Source organism: Nomascus leucogenys, chromosome 17, assembly GCF_006542625.1.
Source record: "Nomascus leucogenys isolate Asia chromosome 17, Asia_NLE_v1, whole genome shotgun sequence".
NCBI classification, from domain to species: Eukaryota; Metazoa; Chordata; class Mammalia; order Primates; family Hylobatidae; genus Nomascus; species Nomascus leucogenys.
The window spans coordinates 89,043,653-89,070,003 of record NC_044397.1 but is presented as its reverse complement, the minus strand read 5'-3'; the positions used below and the strand labels follow the sequence as shown (position 1 = coordinate 89,070,003).

Here is a 26,351-nt window from a genome sequence, read left to right as displayed (position 1 = left end):
TCCTGCATAGGCTCATTGAGCGGCAGTGAGACGCTTAATTAGCCTGTCTGCCTGGGTTTCAATCCTAGCTCTGCTTCTTGCAGTCAACTTCTTCACGTGTCAGTTTTCTCATCTATAAAATGGGGGCGATAGCAGCAGCAGGGACCTCCCGGAGCTTTTAGAGGAAATAAGTGAGTAAATATATACAGAGCTTAGCACAGCACCCGCCGCGTAGCAGACACATGATAAACGGTGCTTATTATCATTCATTGAATCGTCGTAATAGTTTAGAAGGGATGTACTATGATGATTCCTTTTCTACTGTGACAGCAATTAAAATATTAAAGTGTTTGGCCCAGGCATGGAGGCTCAGGCCTGTAATCCTAGCAATTTGGGAGGCCAAGGCAGGTGCATTGCATGAGCTCAGGAGTTTGAGACCAGCCTGGGCAACATGACAAAACCCTGACTCTACAAAAAATACAAAAATTAGACGAGTGTGGTGGCCCATGCCTGTGGCCCCAGCTACTCGGGAGGCTGAGGTGGGAGGATTGCTTGAGCCAAGGAGGTTGAGGCTGCCATGAGCTGAGATTGCACCACTGCACTCCAGCCTCGGCAACAGAGCGAGACCCTGTCTCCAAAATATTATATATATATATGTGTGTGTGTATATATACATATGTGTGTGTGTATATATATGTATGTGTGTATATATACATATATATGTGTGTATATATATGTGTATATCTATATATAATGTACATATATAATATTGAAGGGTTCATATTGAAAGCCTTATACACACACACACACGTTAGTTTGTGGTGACTCTGGGTAGAGACGAAGACCGAAGAAACCCGAAGAAGCTAAGCTGATCTACATAAGAAAGTATCAAGGCCAGGCGTGGTGGCTCAGGCCTGTAATCCAGCACTTCGGGAAGCCGAGGCGCGTGGATCACTTGAGGTCAGGAGATCGAGATCAGCCTGGCCAACCTGGTGAAGCCCCGTCTGTACTAAAAATACAAAAACATTAGCTAGGCGTGGTTATCCCAGCTACTTGGGAGGCTGAGGTAGGAGAATCACTTGAACCCAGGAGGCAGAGATTGCAGCCAGCTGAGATCGCACCACTGCACTCCAGCCAGGGCGACAGAGTGAGACTCTGTCTTAAAAAAAAAAAGGGCTGGGCGCGGTGGCTCACACCTGTAATCCCAGCACTTTGGGAGGCCGAGGTGGGCGGATCACAAGGTCAGCATATCGAGACCATCCTGGCTAACACGGTGAAACCCTGTCTCTACTAAAAATACAAAAAATTAGCCGGGCGCGGTGGCGGGCGCCTGTAGTCCCAGCTCCTCAGGAGGCTGAGGCAGGAGAATGGCGTGAACCTGGGAGGTGGAGTTTGCAGTGAGCCAAGATTGCACCACTGCACTCCAGCCTGGGCAATAGAGCGAGACTCTGTCTCCAAAAAAAAAAAAAAAAAAAAAAGGAAAAAAAAAGTATCAAAGCAATACCTTCATTCTCTGACATCCAACAGATTGGCAAAAATTAGACAGTCTAAGAACATCAAGTTCTGGAGGAACATATGCAAGAATGGATCATTTGCCACGGATGGTAGGAGGCCAAATAGGTGCATCCCTTCAATACTTTAAGAAATTAAATGTGAGGATGCCTGATGACCCATATCACACTGTCCAACAGGCCCGTAAATGAGATTTGTATGAGGATGTCCATTGGAGTGCAATTTAGGCAGCAAGGAGTTGGAGGGAACTAGATGTCCATCATTAGGGCTGGAGAAGTAGAATATGGACTACACAGTGGAATACTATACAGACAATGTAAAAGAGGGAGAAACTAACATCAACGTATTTCTCAGTAAATGCCCAATGCTGAATGCTTTAAGATATCAGCTTGGGCCGGGAGCGGTGACTCATGCCTGTAATCCCAGCACTTTGGGAAGCCGAGGTGGGTGGATCACGAGGTCAGGAGTTCGAGACCAGCCTGGCCAACATGGTGAAACCCTATCTCTACTAAAAATACAAAAATTAGCTGGGCGTGGTGGCATGTGCCTGTAATCCCAGCTATTTGGGAGGCTGAGGCAGGAGAATTGCTTGAACCCAGGAAGCAGAGGTTGCAGTCAGCCGAGATCGTGCCACTGCACTCCAGCCTGGGCGACAGAGCAAGACTCCATCTCGGAAAAAAAAAAAAAAAAGATATCAGCTTGCACGTTAGCAAGTCAAGCCAGAAGGATCGCTGGAGCCCAGGACCTTCCAGCATAAGGAGTTACCCTCTACTCAATTCCTTGTTCCTGCCTTTGCAAAACTCACTGTTCTACTGTTTCCCAGTGGGTTTCAAGATGAAATAAGTACCGGAGTTTGAAGCTGCAGTGAGCTATGATGGCACCACTGCATTCCAACCTGGGTGACAGAGCAAGATTCCATCTCTAAAACACAAACAAAAAACTAGCTTGCAACAATCCTATGAGAAAGTGACCGTTATTTAACAACTTTCATCTTACAAATGGAGAAACTGAAGCCCAAAGAGGTTAAGTAACTTGCTCAAGGTCATTCATCCAATAAGCAGTGAGGATGGAACTTGAACAAGGGCAGACGCTCCACAGTCTACAAGACTCACTCATCTCCAGCTAGAAATAAGCATAGCCACCCAGAGAGCTCTCAAAAAGAACAAAGAAAGAAAGAGAATGAGGTTTGTAGCTTAACAACGACTCTACAAATTTAAAACACACATACAGTGCCGGGCACCGTGGCTCACGCCTGTAATCCCAGCACTTTGGGAGGCCGAGGAGGGTGGATCACGAGGTCAGGAGATGGAGACCATCCTGTGAATGGTGAAACCCCGTCTCTACTAAAAAATAGAAAAAATTAGCTGGGCGTGGTGGCGGGCGCCTGTCGTCCCAGCTACTCGGGAGGCTGAGGCAGGAGGCTGGCATGAACCCAGGAGACAGAGCTTGCAGTGAGCCAAGATCGCGCCACTGCACTCCAGCCTGGGTGACACAGCGAGACTCCATCTCAAAACACACACACACACACACACACACACACACACACACACACACAGCAAAACTAACTGCAAGGATACGCAGGGATCTTGATAAAAGAAGAGAAAGATTGGAAGGCCAAAAATTAAGCACAGAAGAGTGGGTGCCTGTAGGGGGACAGATGAAGGGGAGAAACTACTAAAATTAAATGTAACTGAAGATGATTGCATAGAATCAGCATAAGTCTACGCACTTGCAGTTCTAAATCAGGGAAGCATCGAGATCCCCAGGGAGGGAGAGGACCATGGGGTGGGGAGGCGTTGCAGCTGAGGGAGGGGGACACGTGAGAAAGGGAGGCAGCTGGTGAAGCAGTTAAAAGAACAGCCCCTATAGCCAGGCTGCCAGGGTTCAAAGCCCAGCTCTGTCACAGTTCCACTGGGGTTTTTTGTTTGTTGGTTGGTTGGCTGGTTTTGTTTTGTTTTTTTAAGACGGAGTCTCACTCTGTCGCCTAGGCTGGAGTGCAGTGGTGCGATCTCGGCTCACTGCAACCTCCACCTCCTGGGTTCAAGCGATTCTCCTGCCTCAGCCTCCCAAGTAGCTGGGACTACAGGCACATGCCACCATGCCCAGTTAATTTTTGTATTTTTTAGTAGAAATGGGGTTTCACCATGTCAGCCAGCTGCCCTCGAACCCCTGACTTTGTGATCCACCCACCTTGGCCTCCCAAAGTGCTGGGATTACAGGCGTGAGCCACGAAGGCCGATCCATTCATACTATTTGTAGTCATAAGAGACGCACAGAAAGTGCCTTCTTCTTCCACAACCTAAGCCAAGAAATGGAGCAATATAGATTGTTCCTCAAGGTTCTTACAGAAATCACCCGCGTGCAAACTTTTTTTTGAGACAGGCTCTTGTTCTGTCACCCAGGCTGCAGTGCGAGTGGTGCCATCAAGGCTCACTGCAGCCTTGAGTTCCTGGGTTCAAATGATCCTCCCATCTCAGCCTCCCAAGTAGCTGGGACTACACGTGGAAGATACTGTGGGTGGCTGAATTTTTGTTTTTAGAGATGGACTTTCACTGTGTTGCCCAGGCTGGTCTTGAACTCCTGACCTCACACAATCCTCCTGCCTTGGCCTCAAAAAGTGCTGGGATTACAGGCATGAGCCACTGTGCCTGGCCAGAAATCCCATTTTTATTTCTTTTAGATACAGCACAGTGTGTGATCTGACCCACCTTTGAAAAGGATGACTCTGGGCCTGGCACAGTGGCTCATGCCTGTAATCCCAGCACTGTGGGAGGCCAAGGCGGGTAGGTCATTTGAGGTCAGGAGTTTGAGACCGGCGTGGCCAACATGGTGAAATCCCGTCTCTACTAAACATACAAAAATTAGCCAGGTGTGGTGGTGCGTGCCTGTAATCCCAGCCACTCAGGAGGCTGAGGCAGAAGAATCGCTTGAATCCAGGAGGCGGAGGCTGCAGTGAGCTGAGATTGAGCCATAGCACTCTGGCCTTGGCGAGAGAGCGAGACTCAGTCTCAAAAAAAAAAATGACTCTGGTTGCTGGTGGGAAAGGGTGGGCCAGTGTGGAAGTAGGGGGCTGAGGGAGGAGAGAGAGGAGGCTCCTGGGAGAGTCCAGGTGGGAGCTAATGGACCCCCCACTCGGTGATGCCGCTGGAGGTAGGGAGATGGGGTGAGATTTGGAGCCCAAGGTAGAGCAGAAAGGGTTTGCTGATAGAGTGGATGTGGGTGTGAGGAAGAAAGGGGTGTCAAGGGCAACTGCAAGGTTTTGGCCTGAGCAACCGGGAGAGTTTGGAATTTCTCCCAGAGGCAGCAGGGACTCATAGGAAGATGTTGAGGCTGGAGCGGGGGAGGGGACTCAGTCAGTTGCCAAAATCACCAAAGTGGCAGCCAGGACTGGGAGCACAGGCTTGAGAAACAGGAGGCAGGGATAGATTTCTAGCCCTGGCTCAGCCCCCAACTCACTGTGGGCTCCTGGGCAAGCTAACACCCCTCACTGGACTTCACTGCTCCCTACTACAGAGAGGCTGTTAGGAAGAGAAAGCCCTGACTCAAATATCCCCAGGATCAGATAAACACACAATCAGCACACAAGATTAAATCTCTTCTCCTTATCCTCTTCCCCAAAGCCCAACTGTGCTCCACTGGGGCAGGGTACAGAAGTGCCCTGATCCAGGAGCTTTGAGGATAAAATTAGTGACAATGGCAGGTGGCACTTGTGCCAGGGGCTATTCGCGCTCAGTGAAATGAAGACCACACAGAAGCCCTGTGAGGTGGGAGCTTTATTATCATCCTCATCTGTAAATAGGGAAACAGACTCTGAAATGACTTGCCCAAAGTCACAGGGGAGAACTGGGATTCCAAGACATCTCCCCACCAGCACTGCTGTCTCACATCCTGGTCCAACCACCAGCATCTTTCACCTGGATGGTCCAAGTCACCTCCTATTGGGCTCCTTACTTCTGCCCCATCCCTGATACCATGTTCTTCATATACAACCAGAAGGATTCCCCCCAGTCTTTTTTTTTTTTCTTTTTTTTTTTGAGACAGAGTCTTACTCTGTCGCCCAGACTGGAGCGCAGTGGCGCAATCTTGGCTCACTGCAACCTCCACCTTCCGGGTTCAAGCGATTCTCCTGCCTCAGCTTCCCGAGTAGCTGGGATTACAGGCACCCACCATCACACCTTGCTAATGTTTACATTTTTAGAAGAGACGGGGTTTTGCCATGTTGGCCAGGCTGGTCTCAAACTCCTGACCTCAGATGATCTGCCTGCTTCGGCCTCCCAAACTGCTGGGATTACAGGCATGACCCACCGTGCCCGGCCTCCCCACTTTTTTTTTTTTTGAGACAGGGTCTCACTCTGTCACCCAGACTGGAGTGCAGTGGTGCGATCTCAGCTCACTGCAGACTCAACCTCCTGGCTTCAGGCAACCCTCCCACCCTGGCCTCCCAAAGTGTTGGGATTACAGGCATGAGCCACTGCATCCAACCCAGAAGGATCCTGTGATAAAATTTAAGTCTGCTCAAGTTCTTCCTCTGTCCAAAACCCTTCCATGGCTCCCACTTAAATCAGAGTCAAATCTAAGTCTTTTAACAAAACATTTATTTAGAGTCAGGGTCTCGCTGTGTCAATGAGGCTGTCGCAATAGCGTGATCTTGGCTCACTGCAGCCTTGACCTTCTGGGCTCAAGCGATCCCCAGCTTCCAGAGTAGCTGGAACTACAGGTATATGCCACCACATCTGGCTAATTTATTTTAATTTCTTGTAGAGACAGAGTCTCACTATATTGCCCAGGCTGATCTCGAACTCCTGGCCTCAAACCATCCTCCTGCCTTGGCCTCCCAAAGTGTTGGGATTACAGGCATACAAATTGAAGTCTTTATGGTGGTCCTCAAGGCCCCCTGAACAGTTGGCTCCCTGACTAGCTCTTTAGCCTTATTCCTCCCACTATTGCCCTCCCCTACTGTCGTCCAGCTTCCCCAGGCTCCTTCCTCTTCCTCCAACACACCAGACGTGCTCCTGCTTCATGGCCTTTGCACCTGCTGCTCCCGCTACAGACCCATGCGGCCCACTCCCTCACCTCCTTCAGGTCTCTGCTCAAATGTCACTCCTCAGCGAGGCCTTCTCTCTCTATGTGGACCCTATTTAAAATTGCAGGCCAGGTGTGGTGGCTCGTGCCTATAATTTCAGCACTTTGGGAGGCTGAGGTGGGCGGATCACTTAAGGTCAGGAGTTCATGACCAGCCTGGCCAACATGGTGAAACCCTATCTCTACTAAAAATACAAAAATTAACCGGGCATGATGGCGCAGGCCTGTAATCCCAGCTACTTGGGAGGCTGAGGCAGGAGAATCGCTTGAACCCGGGAGGTAGAGGTTGCAGTGAGCTGAGATCCCACCACCGCACTTCAGCCTGGGCGACAGAGTGAGACTCCATCAGTGAATATATAAATAAATAAATAAATAAATAAATAAATAAATACAATTGCAGCCATCCCCCCTGCCCCCATACCCTATGCCTCCTCCTCCCCTGCTGCATTTTCCCCACAGTACTTACCCTCATCTATCACACTCTATGTATTACTTTTTTATTTGATTATCTGTCTCCCTGGAACGTGAGCTCATGAGGTCAGGAATTTGTATCTGTTTTGTTCACTGCTGTATTCCCAGCACCTAGAACAGTGCCCAACACATAGGTGCTCAGTAAATATCTGCCAAGCAGATGAGTTTCTGGGGTTCATGCTCCTCCCCACTATACCTTTTTATGCAAAGCGCTGGGATAGCTGCTTTCTGGTGTTGGTATTTGACCACACCTCTCCATCTCACAGCTCACTGCAGTCTTGAATTCTCAGGCTCAAACGATCTCCATCTCCCCTGCTTCTGCCAGGGGGTAAAGGCAAAGAATCCCTCCTCCCTAGAGTCCATTCTGGCTTCATCCCAGCCCCCATCTAGCCCCCTCCCCTTCATCGTCCCTATGATGCCCACGTCACTTCCCTGCTTAAAATCCTCCAGGGACTCAAGGATTCCACATTGTAATCTCCACACCAGGGTTTTCTGTACTGTCAGTCACAACTGCTTAGCAGGCTGTAAAATCACCCAGTAGTTTTTTCAATAGCATAGAATAAATCAGAGTCAGCCGGGCATAGTGGCTCACACCTGTAATCCCAGCACTTTGGGAGGCTAAAGCAGACGGATCACCTCAGGTCAGGAGTTCCAGACCATCCTGACCAACATGGTGAAACCCTATCTCTACAAACATTAGCCAGGCATGATGGCGGGTCCCTGTAATCCCAGCTACTCGGGAGGCTGATGCGGGAGGATCGCTTGAACCCAGGAGGTGGAGGTTGCAGTGAGCCAAGATAGCACCATTGCACTCCAGCCTAGGGAACTGAGCAAGACTCCATCTCAAAAAAAAAAATAGATCAGAGTCTGCGCACATAGTGTCGACATAACGTAGACTAAGGTGGAGATGAAGCGTGGTTTCATGAAACTTTCATTTCAGTTGTATTAGGCTGGTGCAAATGCAACTGCAGTTTTTGCCATTGCTTTTGATGACAAAAATCACAATGAATTTTGCACCAATCTAATATATGCATTGCATCATGATGCGTGTTTCTCACTGTGAGTCAACAAAGTTTGCAAAAACCCTGCAAAAAAGTTTGTAGTCCTGCCTCTCCTAAATCCTGTGCGCTGAGTAGATGGATGATATTAATAGCAGCTCAGATTTATCTCTTTGCTGAGATCCACGCCAAGTGGTTTTGCCTACTTTGGCTCATGGACTCCTTGTCACACCCTGAGTATGGTCATGATTCCCATTTGACAGATGGTAAGACTGAGGCTTAGGCTGGAGACATCCCATGCCTGAGATCACCAGGCTGGGAAAGCTGAGGCTTGAGACCCAGTGAGCTTCCCTCCTGAGCCTGCACAGGTAATGCTTGCCCATTTGCCCACTCGCCCAGCCTCTCCTGATCTGCTCCGCGCCTACAAGATCACTCAGGGGTGCCAGCCTGTCCTCAGAGCCCAACAGGTGCAAACCGCCTTATCGATCCCCCTGACACTCCAGCCAGCAGTATCATTTCAACCTCCATTCTGCAGGCTGGAAGACCGAGGCCTTTCATCTCATCCCAGAAAACAAAAGCTAGAAAGCCTTTCCAAGGATGCACCATTTTGTCACCCTTCTCCAAACTGCCCTCTTTGAAAGGCAGGAGAGAGAAATGGCTAAAGATGTGTCTTTGACTTCCCAGGCTCAAATCCCATCCCATTCATTCTTTGCCTTCTTTTTTTTTTTGAGACAGGGTCTCTCTCTGTCACCTGGGCTGGAGTGCAGTGGCACGATCTCAGCTGACTGCAACCTCCACCTCCTGGGTTCAAGCGATTCCTGTGCCTCAACCTCCCAAGTAGCTGGAATTACAGGTGTGCACATCCACCCCTGGCTAATTTTTGTATTTTTTAGTAGAGATGGCGTTTCACCATGTTGTCCAGGCTGGTCCTGAACTCCTGGAATCAAGTGATCTTCCCATCTCGCCTTCCCAAAGTGCTGGGATTACAGACGTTAGGCACTGCGCCCGGCCCAAATCCTATCCTTCTAAACTTTGTACCTATGTGACACTAGGCAAGCTCTCTGGATCTCAGTTTCCTTTTCTGCAGGATGGGTATAAGAATAGTAATCCACCCATAAGACCATGTTTAAGACTGAACTAAGTTAGAATACACTCAAAGTTCTTAGGACAGTTGCCATACCCCTTTGCTAGGGAGTCTTCCCAGCAGCCCTAAGTAGTTGGACTATTTACCCCTGAGACTTGTCATAGAGAGGAGAAGGCCCTTGCCTGAGTTCACACGGCTAAGAAGAGGGAAAGCCAGAATCTGGATGTAGATCTGCCTGGGCTTTTAACCACCAAATCATAACAGTCATTTAAAGGGGATATTGGCCAGACACAGTGGCTCACACCTGTAATCCTAACACTTTGGGAGGCCGAGGCGAGCAGATCACCTGAGGCCAAGAGTTCAAGACCCACCTGGTCAACGTGGTGAAACCTTGTCTCTACTAAAAATACCAAAAAATTAAAAAATAAAAAATAAAATAAAAATAAACGGGGTACTAGCAGCAGCAGCAGCAACATTTTCCAAATTAAAGAATGAGAGACTCAGAGAGGATAAGGGCATGCCCAATTCACACAGCATGTAAGTGGCAGGACCAGAACTCAAACCCAGGCTTGTGCAGGCTGACCTACACTCCAACAAGCCCCTCCATATAGCTCTAGCCAGGATGGAAGGAAAAGGCAGGTTCGGGGATGCCCCTGCCCCAGCTTGGTCTGGGTCTCTGATGTCCCTGACTCTGGCCCCTGCCCAGACTAGGGTGACTGCTCCCCTGAAAGCTCTGCGGTGGGGGCACAGGAGTGGCATGGATGATGGCAAAGGGTGCAGCAGCCCCCTCCGCCAGCCTCTGATTGGGGCCCTGCAGTCCCCCAGGATTTGGTGCTTGGAAAGCTGACGTTGGGTTGCTATGGTGATGGGTTTGGGGCGGTTGCCATGGCAGCAGAACTAGCCTGGGTTTAAAAATATCTAGCAGGAGGTTTGTGTTTGTGTGTGAGTGTGAGTGCGTGACCGACCGTGCTGTTGTGTGTGTCCAAACGGGAGGGCTCGTTGGGGGGAGCGCAGGGTTGGGACTGCAGGCATGACTCGGGGGTGGGGGCTGAGCGGCACACAGCTTTCCATGTGTGTTGTGCGTGTCACTGAGTGGCCCGTGAAGTCTGGTTATTGTGTGTGTTATCCTATGTGGGCCTTGTATCTAAATGTGTGTGTTTACCCAATTTGTGTGCAAGGAATGACTGAGTCTGTTCGTCAGTCTATACATCACATGTCGCTGATATGTCTTATGTAACATAGGCCATGGATGTCCTGTGGCTTTGATCATGGATTTGTAACTTTTCCGAGTATGTGGGGCCAAGTGTGGAGCTGTCGTGGCTCTGAATGTGTGCACCTGGGACATACCTGCATATTAGATGTGTGTCTATTTGTGTATGAGAGCCTGTGTTGTGGCTTTGCGTCTGCATGACCGAATGTGCATTACAGATGAGTGTGTATGTGTGTGTACGTGTGCCTATCCCCTGTGAGTGTGTCTGTGTGAGACTGTGTTGAGACCGTGCACCTGCAGCAGGGCCAGTGTGACTCTGTGTGTGTCACACAGAGGGGGGGAAACTTCACAGCTAACTTCATGGATGTTGGGATATGTACCTGTGTGGTGTGAGGCTATTTGACTCAAAGGGTCTAAGGTGTGGTACTCAGCCTGACCCCCGTATCTCCCTGCATCCCTCTTGCCTCTTCCCCGTCTCCATGGCAACCAGCTCCTCAGCTCCCTCCAGGAAGATGGAGGGGGAGGATCCAGACTGCAGTGGACCACAGCCCCCTCCCATCCCCCTTGGCTCTGGGGACAATGGGGGGGAGGGGACAGATGGGTAGCCACCCCATCCACCCCAGGCCATCTGCTACCCCCCCCCATCCTGGGGACCTGAGAGCATGGCAAGGGAGGAGCAGGGGGCGGGTTGGAGCCGATCCCCCTGCCGCAGATCACACAGTGGCCACAATTACCTGCATCCAGACCCCTTCTGAGCCTAATCTTGCCTCTGACCAACCCAGGAAGGAAAGATTCCTTGGAGATTAAGAACCCGGGGAGAAGGAAATTCTTGTATCAAGGAACACAGAATAATAGCAATGATCCATTCCAAAGAAAGGCACCCTGGTTCCAATGACTTTGGGCTCTGAAATTGGACTTGTCCTGCGTTCTCATCCCAGTTTCTCTCTCTCTCTCTCAAGCTGTGTGCCCTTGAAGAAGCCACCCTCGATGTTCCCAGGCCTCCACTTTGTCATCTGAAAACAAATTTTTCTTAATGACATGAGTAGTAATACTGCACAAGGGCCAAGGCTGTTTTGTTCTCTATTGTATCGCAGCATCAGGGACGGTGCCTGGCACTTGGTAGGTAGGCCCTAAGTACTGTTGTTTGAATGGAGAGCCAGTTGTGCCCCAGGGCGGGTGCTGCAGGCTGCAACTCCAGCTCAGTGAATTCAATCCCCTGAGCCCTTTCAGCATCACGGTGTTGATTCTTCAAAGGATGGATGAAAGATTTGAAGGGGAATTTCCCAGCTGAAAGGATTGAAAAAGAGTGAAGTGAAATTTCTTTCTCTTTCTTTCTTTCGTTTTTGTTTTTGTTTTTGTTTTTTGTTTTTTGTTTTTTTTGAGACAGGGTTTTGCTCTGTCTCCCAGGCTCGAATCTAGTGGCTTGATCATGGCTGACTGCAGCCTCAAACTCCTGTCCTCAAGAGATCCTCCCACCTCAGACTCCAGAGTACCTGGGGCTACAAGCATGTGCTACCACGCCTGGCTAATTTAAAAAAAATTTTTTTTTTTTTGTAGCGATGGGGTCTCACTATATTGTTGCCCAGCTCGTCTCAAACTCCTGGGCTCAAGTGATTCTTCCGCCTCGGCCTCCCAAAGTGCTGGGATGACAGGCATGAACCACCGCGCCCCGTCGAAATTTCTTGTCTTGACTAAGTGAAGTCAAAGTAAGCTCCTAAGGCTGTTTCCTCATCTGTAAAATAGAGATAATAAGTGTAACTCACAGAGCTGGTCGCTCTGGGGATTAAAGGTGATAACGTCTGTGACGTGCTTGCTTGGAACCGGACGTGGCGCACAGTAAGTGCTCAATAAACGTTCATTCAAGGTGAGGAGTGGGGACGGCTTGGAGGAGTCGGGGGTCCTCCTAGCAGCCTGGGGGAGTCCGGTCCAGCTCTCTGCCGCCGGGAGGGGCGTGGCCAACCCAGAGGGACGTGGTCCAGGCTTCAAGGCTGGACCAATGGGGGCGCCGAAGGGCGTGGCCCTACCCGGCATGGGCGTGACCTCGTGGGGTGGGAGGGGCCAGGCGCTGTGGGAGCCTCCGGGAAGAAGATGCTCGGGCCAGCAGCCACCGCCAGCCCCGTCGCCGCCGCCGCCTGCGCCCGCCGCCCCCCGGGCCCCCACTAGCGGCCGCCTCCGCCTCCCACTCCGGCCACGCTCCTCCGGCCCCCCACCCCGAGCAGGGTCTGGGGGGCTCGGCCCTCTTGCCCCAGGGAGCCAAGAAGAAGGGAGGAGTCCCGTCCCCCCAGTGGCGCGTCCAGTCCCCAGCCTCTGTGGTCCCAGGAGAGACCCCACCCCTCAGTTCTTTCCCGGCCCTATCGGAGACCCCCCTCGGCCCTGCCATCCTGCTCACAGCCGCTCTCCAGGCTCTGTCAGCCCCCCGAGAACCGGCTCCCCCCTACCCCCGCCTTCCCTCTCCGGGGCTCCCCCTCCCCCACCCCTCCATCGCCCCCTCCCCCTCCCACGTCCCCTCCCCTCCCCCTCCCCCGCCCCCGCCCCCCGCCCCCCCCACCATGAGGATGATGGCCGCCGGCGCGGTGCACGGCCTCTTCACGGCCTCCGCGGCCCCGCAGCCGCCGCCGCCCCCGCCGCCGCCGCCGCCGCAACCCCAGCCTCCCCAGCAGCCGTCGCCGCCGCCACAGCAGCCGCCGCCGCCGCCGCCGCAGCCGCCGCAGCAGCAGCAGCCGCCGCCCCAGGCCCCCCCCATGGAGCCCGAGGCCCCGGATTCCCGCAAGAGGCCCCTCGAAACGCCCCCCGAGGTGGTCTGCACCAAGCGCAGCAACACGGGAGGTGAGAAAGGGCTGCGGCTCGGGGCGGGGGAGCGGGCAGGGGGCCTCGCCTTTCTCCATCCTTCCCCCCCCTCCCGTGGCAGGTGCAAGGGCTCTGGGGAGGGGAGAGACACCCCTCCCCGAGGCGGGGGACAGAGCGGGGAGTTGAGGAGGGGGCTGGACCCCCTCCTTCTCTCGCCGAGGCCCGGGGCTGGGAGCTTTGTCTGCGAGGAGAGGGGTGGGGGGAGGGGGTGATAAGTGTCCTTGGGGGGCGCAGAAGATAGGGGGCGTGGGAGCCTCAGGGCAGGTGTCTGTGTGTCCTTGAGGGGTGTGTGATGTGACCCTTTCAGGGCAGGGGTGTTCCCCGGGCTCGCGTGTCCTGGCTGGGGGAGGGGAAGGAGTAGAGGCCTGTGGACCGGGAGCTTCCCAGCCTCCCTCCCTGGGGATGTCCTGAACAAGGGTTGTCCCAGAGGGAAGCTTGTGTGGCCCTGGCCGGATCGTGCGTGGGGACAGGCTGGGTGGGTGTGTGGGGTGAAATGGAGGAAATGGTGGGTGTGTAAAGCTAGGTGGGAGAATGTGAGGCTAGGACAGGTGTGTATGTGTGTGCGTGTGTGTGTATGTGTGCCCTCTACAGCCTGGATGTGTGACATTAGGGATCAGGAATATGACAGCATAGAGGGGGTGCATGAGAAAGACAGGGGACAGGGGCTGGGCTCCATGTTTGAGACCCCCCAGCGGGTACGTGTGACAAGGAAAGGTGTGTGCTTGTCACCCCCGAGGGGGCTGTGGCAGAGTGTGACACATGAGAGGGTGTGTGTGACATGCAAGGGGGTGTGTGGGGGACGCCGAATGGGCTGGCCCTGGGCGTGAGCCAGAAGAGGCTGTGTAGATCAGAGGAAAGGGGTCCAGTGTGTGTGACACAGGCGTGGCTGGGGTGGGGTGGGACTCAGGGAAGCTGGTGAGGGGATGTGACAAGAAAAGGGTGTGGGTGTGACTCCAGAGAGGCTGTGGCTGGGTGTGACACATGGAGGTGTGCAACAGTGACATCAGAGGGGGTGTGTGCAACAGGGAAGGTGGGTGTATGACGAGGGAGAGGCTGGGGCTTGTGGGTGAAACGCACGAGGGTGTGTAAAAAGGAGAAGGAAGGATGGGTCCCCATGTGACAGGGCACGTGTGTGTATGACACCCAGCTGTGTGTATGGGTGTAACAAGGAGAGGTGTGTGTGTGAAATGGCTGAGTGTGTGACACCAGAGATATGGGGATGATTCTGCACGTGTTTGACAAGGGAGGCTGTGTGTGTGTCCCTGTGTATTGGAGATTGCCGAATGTTTGACACCACGGAAGGCAGTGTGAGGGAAGAGAGGGGCTCTCCCTGTGTGTGTGACCCAAGGAGGTGTGTGTACCAGAGAAGAAAAGCCCAGCTGGGAACTCTAGGTGCATGCCCTGCCGTGGGGGGCTCGGGGAAGAGGTGGGGTTTTTGGGGGTCCTCAGAGCCCAGTCCTCTAGCTCCCTGGTAGGAGGGAGACCCTGCAGCAGACAAGCCCCTCCCCGCGGTCACCTTGCCAAAATCTCCACTTCCTCTGGCCTTTTCCTCCGGATGGGAGAGGGATGGCTTCAGGCAGAGTGCACCCTTTCCTCTCCTCCAGGCCTGGCAGTGGGTGGGGTGGGGGCCTCCCACCTCCTCCCTACAGATGAATACAAGCCGACTTTCTTCCTCCCATCCTAGCCCTCCCCCACCTCCGTCCAGGTGGGACAGGAATCAGGGACCCCCTGGATGCCTGTGAGAGTGTCGAGCAGAAATTGGAGGAAAGGGAAGTTGGGGGAGGGGATGGGAGGGAGTTTCCTGTCCTTCTTCCTGCTCCCCCACCTCCAGCACACATATGAATATGTCCCCGACTTCCTTCCCTCCTTCCTGCCCCACTGCTGTTCCCAGTCCTGGAGAGGTCAGGGACCCAGGAGGTCCCTGAGCCCAGCCAGACTGTCTAGCCCTCCACCCACCGACCTCCAGAGGGTAGGGGGTTCCCACCTTTCTCTTAAAGGGACTGAGATGCTTAGAATCAGATCACTTCGCAGCACAACTTAACACTGATGCCACTGCTGCTAATAACAGTCACATCTGCCTACTTGGCACCTACTACTCTGAGATATGGGTTAATACAACCCCTGGGAGAGATGATTTGAGCATGTTTTTACAGATAAGGAAAACTGAGGCTCAGCAAAATGAAACCGCTTGCCCAAGGTCACACGGTTTCTAAGTGATGGAGCTAGAATTTACCCAACCCTGGGCTGCCTGGTTCCGGAGCTCCTGGACATAACCACTGTGCTATCCTGCCTCCCTCCACAGTGGGGAAACTAGGATGAGCCTTTAGGGACCATCTCCTCCAGACTGTCTCCCACGCCACTTCTGTTTACTCATGGGGAAACTGAGGCCAGGAGATGCAGAGGGACAGGCCTCCATTGACAGAAACACACTCAGGAGCAGGGCTGGGCAAGGGTCCAGGACTTTGATCCCAAAATTGAGGGCTTCTTTCAATAATATGCATTCATAGTTGGGGGATGCTGGGTCAACCCATCCCCTTTTCTGAGCTTCAGTGTCCTCATCTGCCATATGGGCACATAAAAATGACCATAAGGGGCTGGGCACGGTAGCTCATGCCTGTGATCTCAGCACTTTGATAGGCTGAGGCGGGTGGATCATTTGAGGTCAGGAGATCGAGAACAGCTTGGCCAACATGGTGAGACCCTGTCTCTACTAAAAACACAAAAATTATCAGGGCATGGTGGTGGGCACCTATAGTCCTAGCTACTCAGGAGGCTGAGGCAGGAGAATCGCTTGAATCCAGGAGGTGGAGGTTTCAGTGAGCCGAGATCATGCCACCACACTCCAGCCTGGGCAACAGAGCAAAACTCCATCTCAAAAAAAAAAAAAAAAAAACAAGGATAATACTAACAATAGCTAACTATATTATTGTTTAATGCCTTATTTGCAATTTCATATCATTCTCCCAACATGCTATGATGGAATAATAATAATCAGTTATAATAATGGCTAGACTTATGATACTACAGTATGCCAGGAACTATCATGGGAAGTGCTGGACATGGATCAATTCCTTAATCCTTACAACAATTCTATCACGTTAACCCATGTTACGGATGAAAAACTGAGGCACAGAGAGGTTAAGTCACTTGCCCAACGTCGCTCAGCTGATAAACAGCAGAACCATGATGTGAACTTAGGCGGCTGGCTCCATTGTGTGGGGAGACACTAGAATGGACCCTATTTTTCGATGGGGAAACTGAGGCTCAGAGGGGTTAGGGCTTTTCCTGGGTGTCCCAGCAAGCAGTGGCCTATTGGACAGATGAGATTCTTGCCCCTCCTGCCCACTTCTGGGAGCAGATGGGAGAAGTGGAGGAGATGGTGGCGGTTCACACTCGCTTCTGGGCACTGTGAGTGGCTGGCAGATGCCGCTGGGAGGAAAACAAGGCACTAAGGGCAGGAAGACTTGGGTGAAGAGGTTGGACAGAAACTCTAGTCAGGGACTCTTTGCAGAAATAAATGACCCCAGTCTGGCAGGACAATAACAAACAGATCGTAACTCTTAAGCTGCAACAATAATGACTCCCATACTCCTGACTATATTCCCGCCTCTGTCAACCCCTCCAAAATAAAAACCCATATACAGACACATATACATAACTCACACCCTCAACATAGCTTACACCCGCCAGATCTTGCTCCTAACATCCCTCTTTTTTTTTTTTTTTTTTTTTTTTTTCTGAGACAGGGTCTTATTCTGTCACCCAGGCTTGGAGTGCAGTGGTGCAATCATGGCTCACTGCAACCTTGACCTCTCAGGATCACGTGATGCTCCCATCTCAGCTTCCCCAGTAGCTGGAACTACAGGTGTGCACCACCACGCCTGACTAATTCTTTGAATTTTTTTGTAGAGACAGGGTCTTGCTATGTTGCCCAGGCTGGTCTCAAATTCTTGATCTCAGGCCATCCACCCACTTCATCCTCTCAAGGTGCTGGGATTACAGGTGTGAGCCACCATTCCCAGCCACATCCCTCATTCTTTGCTTTTTGTTGTTGTTGTTTATTTTGTTTTGTTTTGTTCTGTTTTTTGAGACAGAGTCTCGCTGTATCACCCAGGCTGGAGTGCAGTGGTGCCATCTCAGCTCACTGCAACCTCCACCTCCTGAGTTCAAGTGATTCTCATACCTCAGCCTCCCGAGTAGCTGGGATTATAGGCATGCGCCACCACGCCCGGCTAACTTTTGTATTTTTAGTAGAGACAGGATTTCATCATGTTGACCAGGCTGATCTCGAACCCCTGACCTCAGGTGATCCACCCACCTCAGCCTCCCAAAGTGCTGGGATTACAGGCATGAGCCAGCACGCCCGGCCACATTCTTTATCACGAAGTCAACATCACCAGGGTTAACAGCCCCTCCTAGAATGAGATCTTTCAGGATTCGTATCTTGCCACCGTCATGTGCTTGGTGTGGAATGCTCAGGCGAGTTATTTCACTGCTCTGAGCCTCAGGCTGCTTTTCTGAAACATGGAGGCAGGAAGAGCTACCTTTCTGGGTTGTGTGCATTAGATGAGATTGCATATGTGAAGCACATAGTGTAAGGCTGGTACATGGTAAGTGCTCAGTAAACAGTTGCTATCATCATCATCATCATCATCATCATCATCATTATTATATAAGTGCCATTGAGAATGTCATTTTCCCTTTTCACCATCCACCATCCAATGGTGATTCACTCCAAGAAAACTGTGGCCCACCTGCCTTTCTTTCACTCAGAGACATTCACAACTCAAGGCAGCATCACACCTTTCACCATCTCATCCCTACATAAGCACACTCTAGTTGTACTGCATTTCACACCAAACAGGCAACACCGCCATTCACAGAAACACATCACACGCCTGAAGTCCCACCCCTCCTCAGCAGTACTGCTCCCACCCCACACCCTCTCTGCCAGCAGCATCCCCACACAATACCGATGTCGAACCCCAGCCTCCTCGTACCCTCATAGAACATGCCAGCTCTCCCATCCCCAGCCCCCAAACAAAACCATGAGGTGCCATGAGGACAACACCCAACATTGATGTTGCATCCGGGCACACTAACACCAAAAACAACACCTCAACAACCCACACCCCTTCAGCTTTACCTTTGTCATTCATGACCCCCAAGATCAAATCCACCTTAGAGGGTGGACTCTCTGACACTAAAATAGGCCACTCTTACTACAACACGCCAAATCTCTTGGGTAGGCAATTGTTATTTATGGAAGGGGAAAGGGAGTATTGGCTGATTTTTTTTTTTTCTTTTTTGAGATGGAGCCTTGCTGTGTGACCCAGACTGGAGTGCAGTGGCGCAATCTCGGCTCATTGCAACCTCCGCCTCCCAGGTTCAAGTGATTCTCCTGCCTCAGCCTCCCAAGTAGCTGAGATTAAGGGCATGCCACAACCACGTCCAGCTAACTTTTGTATTTTTAATAGAGACAGGGTTTCACCTCGTCGGCCAGGCTGGTCTCAAAACTCCTAACCTCAGGTGATCTGCCCACCTCGGCCTCCCAAAGTGCTGGGATTTTTGAGGGGGTGGATACAGAAGGAGCAAGAGCAGAGATACAGTGACTAGAAGGGGAAAGACGGCACCTTTCCAAGGTGGAAATGTTTGAAATCGCAGCAGGAAATTAATCAGGAGATCTGAACTTGCTATCTTCAGTTCTTCAGACTCTGCCATTGGGTAGAGGGAGCTGTCTGGACTCAAGGGAAGAGTGAAGAGTGGGATGGGAATGGGTGGGTGCGGAGTTCTGGCATGTAGATTCTGCCTCACTAGAAGGGAGAACGTTCTCACAAGCAGTGCCTTGGTTGTTCAAACAAGGTGGGCGTGCGTGATGGCTGAGGGCTCCGAGTTCAGCTGAGGTCACGTGTCTGCCCTTGCTGCAAGGAAGGCTGGTCAATAGAGACCTGGTTTCTTTCTGGGGAGGTAGGACTCACATGGTGGGAAACTTCCCCAAACAGAAAAAATGTGCATAAAATTCTGGGAAGGACCAGCACAGACTGATGCTCACGATGGGGACTCCTGGGAATTCAAGTTCTGAGTCTCTACAGGTGGGAGGTCTTAGCCAATCACTGTCCATAGGAGACTCACTTGAAGAGGGGGCTCCAGGCGTCAGATTTGCACTAGTCTGATACAGGGACCATCAAGCCACCCACAAGATGATTTAAGGTGGTCCATGGACAAACATTTTTTTTCATTTTTGAACATTGTATGTTTACATTAATGTATGTTAGGGAGAACAAAAACATAACCAGCCCTTCAAGCTCCAATTGCTAGCAACGATTTTTAAATTTCTTCTTTCTTTCTTTTTTTTTTTTTTATTTGAGACGGAGTTTCACTCTTGTTGCCCAGGCTGGAGTGCAGTGGCACGATCTCAGCTCACTGCAACCTCCCCCTCCCGGGTTCAAGCAATTCTCCTGCTTCAGCCTCCCAAGTAGCTGGGATTACAGGCATGCGCCACTACGTCCGGCTAATTTTTTGTATTTAGTAGAGACGAGGTTTCACCATGTTGGTCAGGCTGGTCTCGAACTTCTGACCTCAGGCAATCCATCTGCTTCGGCCTCCCAAAGTGCTAGAATTACAAGTGTGAGCCACCGCACCCGGCCTAATTTCTTCTTTAAATTGATGCATTTAGCCTGGGTGCGGTGGCTCACGCCTGTAATCCCAGAACTTTGGAAGGCCGAGGTGGGCAGATCCCTTGAGCCCAGGAGTTCAAGACCAGCCTGGGCAACATGGTGAAACCCCGTCTCTACTAAAAATACAATAAATAAATAAGTAAACAAGTGCATTTAAAATTTAAAAGGAATTTAAAGGAAAGGGACCTTGTTTGTTCCCTGCTGCATCCCCAGCACCTGAACCAAGGACTGGAAGGTCATGGGTGCTCAGGAAGGATTTGTTGGAGGAAGGGAAGGAAGAAGGAGAGAAGAAGAGAAGAAAGAATAATTCCAGTACAGAGGGACATAAAAGGGGTAAAATTCTAGAAGGTGGCATGAGAAAGACAGGAATTAGAGAGAGGCTGGGTGCAGAGAATGGAGACAAGGTCTCACTTGTATCAGTGAGAGGACATTCCTCCTCCAAGGAGGGAAAAGTTTGGGACAGCCCCCTAGGGAAAAGGGTGATTAACAAAGTGGGATCGCCCCCTCCTTCTCCTACCTCTCAACCCAACCCCCAAACCCCACATATAGGGTGCTTGCTCTGTGTCTGATGCTGTGATAAGCACTGAACTTGTGTTCTTGGTGTAGGCAATACTGATAATGATGATATCTAACATTTCTCAAGTCTTCTATGTGCCTGGGATCATCTGAAGTACATTTCCTTACATTTCCTCATTCCATTAATCACAGTAACCCCATGAAGTAGCACTATCATGATTCCCATTTTATAGATGAGGAAAACTGAGGCCCAAAGAGGTGAGGCGACTTGCCCAAGGGCATACAGCCCATCAGTGGCAAAATTCACTTTTTTTTTTTTCTTTGAGACAGAGTCTCACTCTGTCACCCAGGCTGGAGTGCAGTGGCGTGATCTTGGCTCACTGCAACCTCTGCATCCCGAGTTCAAACAACTCTCCTGCCCCAGCCTCCCGAGTAGCTGGGAGTACAGGCATGTGCCACCAGGCCTGACTAATTTTTGTAGTTTTAGTAGAGACGGGAGTTTCACCATGTTGGCCAGGCTGGTCTCGAACTTGTGACCTTAAGTGATCCACCCGCCTTGGCCTCCCAAAGCGCTAGGATTACAGGCGTGAGCCACCGCGCTCAACCACAAATGTCACTCTTAGTCTAGACTTGCTTCTGCTGTTTCATACAAAAATTCTCAGGGACAGTCTGAAGAAATACGAGAGAGGGGGCAGAAAATGGGGAAGAGGGTGACCCCAGTTTTCTTCAGAGAAGATGAATACCTTCCACCCTCAGAGGAAAACAGGGAAGATGCTCTGGCTGGAGAGAAGATGGGGAGTGAAATTGAAGAAGCAGAGAGAGGATGGAGTCCTGGGGATTAGTGAGAATTCCCTCCCCATCTTTCTGAGCCTTCCAGAGATAAAGGACCCCATATCTGTGACAAGTTTAGGGTGAGGGTGGGGAAGAGGACAGATCCGTGAGTCCATGGAAGAGAATGAATTCAGTAGGGGTCAGGATGATTGCTAGGAAGGCACCAGAGAGGGGTTAATTACCTAATAGGCTTAATGGTCTGATTAAGTAAGTTTAAGAGGATTGCCTTGGTTTCAGGGAAACTCCTTAATTCTGGACCCTTCCCCATGCCTGCAAAGCCACATCTAGCCCCTCTTCCCACACCCCCATCTTAAACACATAAGGGAACACAGAACTTTCATCTTAAGAGACCAGGCAGAGGCCGGGCGTGGTGGCTCATGCCTGTAATCCCAACACTTTGGGAGGCCGAGGCAGGTGGATCCCTTGAGCTCAGGAGTTCGAGACCAGCCTGAGCAATGTGGCAAAACTCCGTCTCTACAAAAAATTTTAAAATTACCTAGGAGTGGTGGCATGTGCCTGTAGTCCCAGCTACTTGGGAGGCTGAGGCAGGAGGATCACTTGAGCCCAGGAGGTCAAGGCAGCAGTGAGCTGTGATGGCACCACTGAACTCCAGCCTGGGCGACAGAGAGAGAGAGAGAGAGAGAGATCAGAGAGTGTTAGAGCAGTTTCTCTTTTATCTGTTCTGTATGTTGAGGTTTTACGTGAGACATTGAAAATAGGCTTCCTGGCTGGGCTCTATGGCTCACCCCTGTAATCTCAGCACTTTGAGAAGCCAAGGTTTGGTTGAGTGCGGTGGCTCACACTTGTAATCCCAGCACTTTGGGAGGTCAAGGCGGGCAGATCACAAGGTCAGGAGATCGAGACCACGATGAAACCCCGTCTCTACTAAAAAATACAAAAAAATTAGCCGGGCGGGGTGGCAGGCGCCTCTAGTCCCAGCTACTTGGGAGGCTGAGGCAGGAGAATGGCGTGAACCCAGGAGGCAGAGCTTGCAGTGAGCCGAGATTGTGCCACTGCACTCCAGCCTGGGCAACAGAGCAAGACTCCGTCTCAAAAAAAAAAAAAAAAGAGAGGCCAAGGTTCGAGACCAGCCTGGCTAACATGGTGAAACCCCTTCTCTACTAAAAATACAAAAAAAAAAATTAGCTGGGCATGGTTGTGGGCACCTGTAATCCCAGCTACTCGGCAGGCTGAGGCAGGAGAATCGCTTGAACCCAGGAGGCGGAGGTTGCAGTGAGCCGAGATTGCACCATTGCACTGCAGCCTGGGTGACAAGAGCAAGATTGTCTCAAAAAAGAAAGAAAGAAAAAAAGAAAATAGGCTTCCTTTGCTTAAAAGAAAAAGTTTAATAACCTTGGGGGATGGTTTAAGACCTTAAAATTTGGAAGCAGGGTGGCCTGACTCCTCCCTTTCTTTTCCCAGTGCTTATTGCAAACCTACTATGTGCTGTTCAAGTTTTGGGGACACTGTTCAAGTCCCTGGGACACGAGTGAGCTCTATGGATGTGGTCCACAGTGGACCTCTGTGATCAGTTACTCTGAAGGCATGAAGCAGGGGGATTCATCCCATCTTTGGGGTTCAAGGAAAGCTTCCAAGAAGAAGTAACATTTGAGTGAGGACCTAAAGGACAAAAGATATTGACTGAGGATGGCCGGGCACGGTGGCTTACGCCTGTAATACCAGCACTTTGGGAGGCCGAGGCAGGCAGATCACGAGGCCAGGAGACCGAGACCATCCTGGCCAACATGGTGAAACCCCATCTCTACTAAAAATACAAAAATTGGATGGGCGTGGTGGTGGGCACCTGTAGTCCCAGCTACTCGGGAGGCTGAGGCAGGAGAATGGCATGAACCGGGGAGGCGGAGCTTGCAGTGAGCCGAGATCGCGCCACTGCATTCCAGCCTGGGCGACAGAGCGAGACTCTGTCTCAAAAGAAAAAAAAAAGAAATTGACTGAGGGGAAGAGAAGCTGCCAGGCACAGAGTATGCGCAAAAGCCCTAAGGTGGGAAGGAGCAGGGCACGTTTAAGGAACAAAAAGTGCACTGAGCCTGAGACCCATGGAGGAAGATGAGGAAGTGAAGCTGGAAAGGTGGGTGGGGCCAAATCATAAAGGGTCGCCAGGCTGGAGTGGAGTGCAGTGGCGCGATCTCGGCTCACTGCACCTTCTGCCTCCTGGGTTCAAGCGATTCTCCTGCCTCAGGCTCCCGAGTAGCTGGGACTACAGGCATGCGCCACCACACCTGGCTAATTTTTGTATTTTTAGTAGAGACAGGATTTCACTATGTTGGCCAGGATGGTCTCAGTCTCTTGACCTCATGATCTGCCCGCCTCTGCCTCCCAAAGTGCTGGGATTACAGGCGTGAGCTACCGTGCCCGGCCACAAAGGGTCTTCTTATACTGAGAAGGGTCCAGAATTTCCACCCTGGAAGCACGTAGGGGCAACAGGGGCAGGGGAGGCTAGACACTTGCCTTGAGACTGCATTAACAAAATGCTTTTCACATGGTCATATAAACTGGTTTATAATAAGCGAGGTGCACTGGCTCACACCTGTAATCCCAGCACTTTGGGAGGCTGAGGTGGGAGCATCACTTGAACCCAGGAGTTCAAGGCCAGCCTGAGCAACATAGGGAGACCTCGTCTCTACTAAAAACATTTTTTTAAATTAGCTGGACATGGCAGCCAGGCACGGTGGCTCACGCCTGTAATCTCAGCACTTTGGGAGGCCGAAGTGGCCGGATCACTTGAAATCAGGAGTTCAAGACCGGCCTGACCAACATGGCGACACCCCATCTCTACTAAAAGTACAAAAATTAGCCGTGTGTGATGGCGGGCGCCTGTAGTCCCAGCTACAACTGGGAAGTCTGAGGCAGGGGAACCCCTTACACTCGGGAGGTGGAGGTTGCAGTGAACCGAGACTGCACCGCTGCACTCCAGCCTGGGCAATAGAGCAAGACCGTATCTCAGGAAAAACAAAAAAAGAAAAAAGAAAAAGAAAGAAAGAAAAGGAAAAGAAAAATTGGCCTATAACAAAGAATGGCCAAAACTCCACAAGCTGCCACTGGCACTGCATCTAGGTCTTCGAGGCTGTCCTTCATCGTGTTGGTCCCCCCAGGAGTGGAGGGTGTTAAGCAATGATGGGAGGAGACTGAATCAGAATTGGATTTGAATCTGAGCCCAGTAGCTGTGTTCCTGTCCTTGGGCTGGTGGTGACTGTGGGCTGGTGCCTTCACTTCTCTGTGCCCCTCTGTGCCTCAGTTTCCTCTTGTGTAAAAATGGAGCTCATTCCACCCGCCTCACCGGGAGGTTGTGAGGAACGGACGAGATCAAGCTCACAAAGCACTCAGCACAGCGCCTGATCAAAAGTGAGTGTTCGGAGCATCCCCAGCGTCCGGCCTTCCTCTGCCTCCCCACTCACCGCTTCCACCTGTCAGACCGCCGTCACCTCCTGCCTGGACCATTGCAGTCACCACCTCACTGGGCCCCCAGCTCTCCCACCGTTGCTTCTCACAGTCTGCTCCTCTCATGGGCATCAGAGGAATCCTCCTAAAACCTAAGTCAGGCCACATCCCTCCCATGGCTCCATCTCACTTGGGGTAAAAGTTAAGGACCTCACTGTGGCTTTCGAGCCCCATCACCCCTCACCACCGGCACCCCTCTCTGTCCTCATCTCCTCCCACTCTTCCCCTCTCTCATTCAGCTCCAGGCACAGGGTCTTCCTTAGTCCCTCTGGAAGAGCACAGGCACAGTCCCACTCCAGGGCCTTTGCACTCACTCGTCCTTCACACAGCCACGTGGTTCCGTTCCTTCCTCCGTATCCTGGTGATCATAATAGTTCGGAGCATGGACTCCAAATCTCAGCTCTGCCACCTACAAGTGCCCTTGGGCGATTTCTTCACCTTTGTTTCCTCATCTGTATGATGGGTTCCTTCATAGGATAAGTGTGAAAATTCCAAGGACTGGTATTTGGAAAGTACTTAGAAGAGTGTAGCATCTATCAGGTGCTGCAGAAGTGTGTGATGATGAATAAAGCATGGCACCTTCTTAGGAAGAGCTTCCCTGGCCTCCCTCTCTGACACTGCATCCTCCCACCCTCCCTGACCCCCTTTTCCTGCCTTTTTTTGTGTCATTAGAAGTTCCACCATCTGACATGAAATACACTGTCTGTCTTCCCCACCTAGAAGAATGTAGCTAGCTGTGCGAGCTCTTGGCTGAATCACTAAAACTCTTTCGGCCTTATTTGCCTCATTTGCCCACAAATCGGGGAGCTTTGTCTATTTTCTTCTTGGCTGTTTCCCTAGACCAGTGCCAGGCACGTAGCAGGTGCTCAGTAACTATTTGTTGAATGAATGAGTGAATGAAGATCATTATTTGTATTATTCTCCATACCGCTACTGTGACCCCTGGGGTTTCCTCTGCTCACCCCCTCCAAAGGTGAAGACCCCTCCCCCGCTGACCCCCCTCCACCCTGTGTGCCCCCGCAGAGGAAGGCGAATACTTCCTGAAGGTGCTGATCCCCAGCTACGCGGCGGGCTCCATCATTGGCAAGGGCGGGCAGACCATCGTGCAGCTGCAGAAGGAGACGGGAGCCACCATCAAGCTCTCCAAGTCCAAAGACTTCTACCCTGGTGAGCCCTGGCCCAGGTCTCTGCCCTAGGGGCCTCCCCCGCACCCCCCCCGGCCCTTCGTCCCTTTCTCCCTTTCTCCCTCCCACCTAGGCCCTAGATGAGGGGGAAGGTCTGCCCTAAGGACAGTGACAGTGGTGGGGAGGGGGCTTCCCCTCCCCCTAAGGGGACAGAGCTGCCCCCAGCCCGAGGGGCCTGGCCGAGCAGATGGGGGTGGGGGCAGGGCAAGACAATGGGCCTGCTGCATATTCATGAGCTCATTTGCATGATGCGCTGGCAGATGTGTCTTTTCCCACACACCTGCCCCCTCTGGTCAGTTGGAGGAGCGAGGGTGGGGAGGGAGGCAGGTGTCAGAGCATCCCTCCGGGCTTGGGGGCCAGCCAGCCATGTTCCACACACGTGCTCCCCCCTTTGGATTTCTGTCACCCCCTCTTGCCCAGTCTCACTGGTTTTCTCTGTCTCGGTGTCATTCTTTATGTGTCTCCCTCTCATTCTGTTTCTGATTTCTCGTCTCTTGTTCC

At 51.7% G+C, this 26,351-nt stretch overlaps 1 protein-coding gene across 3 annotated transcripts in view; it reads left to right on the top strand.

The window, feature by feature from the left end:
* The first annotated feature begins 12,468 nt into the window (after positions 1 to 12,468).
* Positions 12,469 to 26,351, top strand: part of NOVA2 (NOVA alternative splicing regulator 2) — a 41,456-nt gene continuing 27,573 nt past the window's right edge. Inside the window, exons 1-3 of one of the 3 annotated variants that reach the window (XM_030796416.1) lie at positions 13,087 to 13,162; positions 24,464 to 24,570; positions 25,690 to 25,833. Coding sequence is in view for 1 of the 3 variants with exons in the window: in XM_030796414.1 (XP_030652274.1) it covers positions 12,886 to 13,162; positions 25,690 to 25,833 (421 nt within the window). In the remaining 2 variants the exon portion in view is untranslated. Of the gene's footprint in view, positions 13,163 to 24,157; positions 24,571 to 25,689; positions 25,834 to 26,351 lie in introns of those variants that run through there. The other 2 variants (XM_030796414.1, XM_030796415.1) reach the window with 2 other exon arrangements.